The 3,398-nt window shown below is 39.8% G+C and overlaps 1 protein-coding gene across 1 annotated transcript in view; it reads left to right on the forward strand.

The window, feature by feature from the left end:
- Positions 1-338: 338 nt before the first annotated feature.
- LOC106868658 (ras-related protein Rab-11B) overlaps positions 339-3,398 on the forward strand; it is a 51,051-nt gene continuing 47,991 nt past the window's right edge. The window contains exon 1 of the mRNA XM_052974535.1: positions 339-1,227. Within this exon, the coding sequence (XP_052830495.1) occupies positions 1,191-1,227 (37 nt within the window). The 5' untranslated portion in view covers positions 339-1,190. The remainder of the gene's footprint in view (positions 1,228-3,398) is intronic.

The raw sequence follows: 3,398 nt of genomic DNA on the forward strand, positions 1-3,398 counted from the left end.
TAATAATAATAATAATAATAATCTTTTCTACTAAAGGCACAAGGCCTGGAATTTTGGAGGAGGGGACTAGTCGATTATATCGACCCTAGTAATCCTTTCTAATAGAGGCACAAGGCCTTTCCGAAATTCCTGTCTTTACTCGCGGAATTTCTTTTTTCCACAAGTTCCGATATAATTGGAATCTACACCATCTGAAAGTTATGAGGAAACAAAGTAGAAGGGTGTTGCATTTGTGTGAGTATGTCATGTGTGTGTGTGTGTGTGTGTGTGTGTGTGTGTGTGTGTGTGCGTGCGCATACACACCAGTATTTCTGCGTATGCGCATTAGACAGATAGAAAGGTATGCGCACTACATAGATCCGAAGTGCGCGATAGTTTTATAGAAAGAATTGCAGAGAGAGAGATAGAAGGTGGATGGGAGACAGAGAGAGAGAACGAGTATTAGTGAGCGAGTAGGAAGACAAGAAAAAGAAAGATTGAGAGAAAGAAAGGCTGAAAAAGAGAGACAGAGAGGGAGTGAAAGAAAAAGATAGAGAGACCGGTAAGAGAAAAAATTTAAGGAAGAAAGTGTAATGTGTCGTAATTATTTCGAAAGCGTTTCGCTGAAACAATAACAACGTGTACATATAGTGAACAAAAGTTGGTGAATATATAACATGTATATATGTTTGTAAATATACATTTATATATAATAAACAATTAGGCGAGGAAAGTTTTAGGGGAATGGCTATGTGGTAGAACGCACGCCGTATTGTCCTATAGCTAGAGGTTTTCGTTTCTAGGTCAGGACATCGGGTAGAAAGTGAATGATTCAACCTATGTCAAGCCTGTTGCGTCACGGTGTAGCCATGTTAGTAGCCAAGCAAGTACTTCGAATGCTAACCAGCCTTATACCTCTTCAAATCTGCTGAAAAAAATAATATATATATATACATACATACTATGGCATGGATCTAAATACATTCACGCAGTTAACTATTATAAGATAAAGAAAAGAATTTTTTTAAAATGTCGTACACAGTGTTGGGTACGTAGGCTAAACGCTATTCGTCCATCCGTTCTTTTATAAGAAAATCTCGCTCTTTCTTTTTCTCCCTCCACTTCTACCTGTGTGTGTGTGAACGATTACAGCCACGTTGGATCAATACACTATCACTGGCGGGGATCAACCGCCGGATCCCTCTGCAGCCATGGCAACGGAAGAGCAATATGATTTTATTTGGAAAGGTAAGTAAAACTTTCTACAACGTTGTTGCAACTCCTGACACCGCGACCACTGTACGTGGGTAGCAGTAACTAATATGCCTTATTTATTCTCCTACCGTCCCATATAGAGATCTCTTTACACCTCCAGTTCTCTCATATATATATATATATATATATTAGTTGAATAATACACGCACGTACACACACACACCTGCAACAGCAATCACCATCAACACACCTGTATTCTTAAATAATGATCATCCCGTCTTTTGTTATTTAATTTGTTTGTTGTTTGTGTCTTATAAATAGTTGATCGTAGTCTGGTTGAACACTTTGACGCTTGTCATTTGCTGTGAGGTGAAAAAAAAAAGAAATGTTGGTTATCATGATAGTTTTATATTTATTTCTATTAATGTGCTGTTTTCGTTTAAACTATATACGCCATCCAGTTAGAAAGAAAGATATCCCACTAATAATACTTGTACTTCACCTTAACGTAGTAGTGTCACCTTCCACCAGATGGACGGATGGATTTCTGTCTTCGCATAACATTGATCTGCATGCCATATATAGAAAACTGTACTATATATATATATATACTATTTAGTGATACGAAAATGTATAAATGGGTGATGTTTACTATAAATGGTCAATTCAAAGGCATATTGTAAAACCGCTTCATATATAAATAAATTCAAATGAAGAATATAATATTTCTACTACGCACTAGTGTTGTTATATGAAGTCAAATGTTGAGCAAAGGTACCCGAAAAACAGAATGCAACAAGATAGTGTGAAGGGGTGGCTAGTAGTGCTTTCTGAAAGAAATTGAGTAGCGAAAGTGAAATGACTCGGCACAGGACACGAAACCGGGTTATAGACACGGTTCACCTAGAGACGCCCCACTTTTCGACGTGGGACGGTTTGGTATGTCTTTCGCTCTTTCTCAATCGCAAATACGCGTCTGCGCGCGCACGCACATACAGACAGAGAGTTATATATAGACAGGTTTCGATCAGGTGATCGCAGTAATCCACATAACTACATACATACATCACATAATAAACACACACACACGTGTGTGTGTGAAGGCGCGTGGCTTAGTGGTTAGTGTTTTACTTATGATCGTGGTTTCGATTCCTGGACCGGGCGATGCGTTGTATTGCTGAGCAAAAAGCCTGCGACGTCCCGGCCAGGATGGGTAACATGCGCTACAGAATCCAGCAAACCCAGTCTTTGCTTCACACACACGTTAATTACTCCATACGTCGCATATATAGATGTATATGAGCGCGTGCATTTGTGTGTGCGTGTGCGATTGTGTGTGTATGTGTATGTGTGGCAGACTGGATCATAAGTTTCACAGTGGTTAGGTTCTGGAGTTCGATCCTATGACGTGTCATCTTACTCGAGTGTCTTTACCATACTCATGGGCTGGGCTAAGTTGACGGGCACAGTAGATCTTCTTTAGGTCCGGCTTCCCGGTTTCTGTAACGTACACACACACACACACACACACACACACACACATTATTGTTATATAGGCGCGTCTTTTACCTTATTTTACCTGCTTTCAGGTCATTGGGCTGGGGCTGTGTTGGAACAGCGCATTGAAAAGTTCTTTTAATTGCTTTACTTAAGTCTGCTACGTATTCCATCGATTCTTTGGCCGAGCCGCTAGGTTACGGAGATGTAAACAAATCAACACTGGTCGTCAAGCAGTGGGGGATAACCAAGAGATACAAGTATGCACACATAAATATACGTATGTATATGTATGCGTGTGTATGTATATGTAAGTATGTATGTATATGTATATATATATGTGTGTGTGTGTGTGTGTGTGTGTGTGTGTGTGTGTGTATGTATGTATGTATGTATGTATTAATATATATATATGCAAAATAATATGCAGTTCAATGCAAAAAAATTTCAAGTACTGCGCTACAAGACCACAAGCACCTCCCAACTGGCATACACAGGGCCTGGAGGTACTGCAATCCCAGAACCACAAACAGTAAGAGATCTGGGCATCAACATGTGTAGTGATGCATCATTTCACATGCACATTGTCAAGTTGACAGCAAAGTGCAGACAACTGGCAGGGTGGATACTGAGGACATTCCGTACAAGGGATCAAAAAGTCATGTTGACTCTGTGGAAGACATTTGTTCTGAGCCGCCTAGACTATT

Source organism: Octopus bimaculoides, chromosome 18 (genome assembly GCF_001194135.2).
Source record: "Octopus bimaculoides isolate UCB-OBI-ISO-001 chromosome 18, ASM119413v2, whole genome shotgun sequence".
In the NCBI taxonomy this organism is placed as follows: Eukaryota; Metazoa; Mollusca; class Cephalopoda; order Octopoda; family Octopodidae; genus Octopus; species Octopus bimaculoides.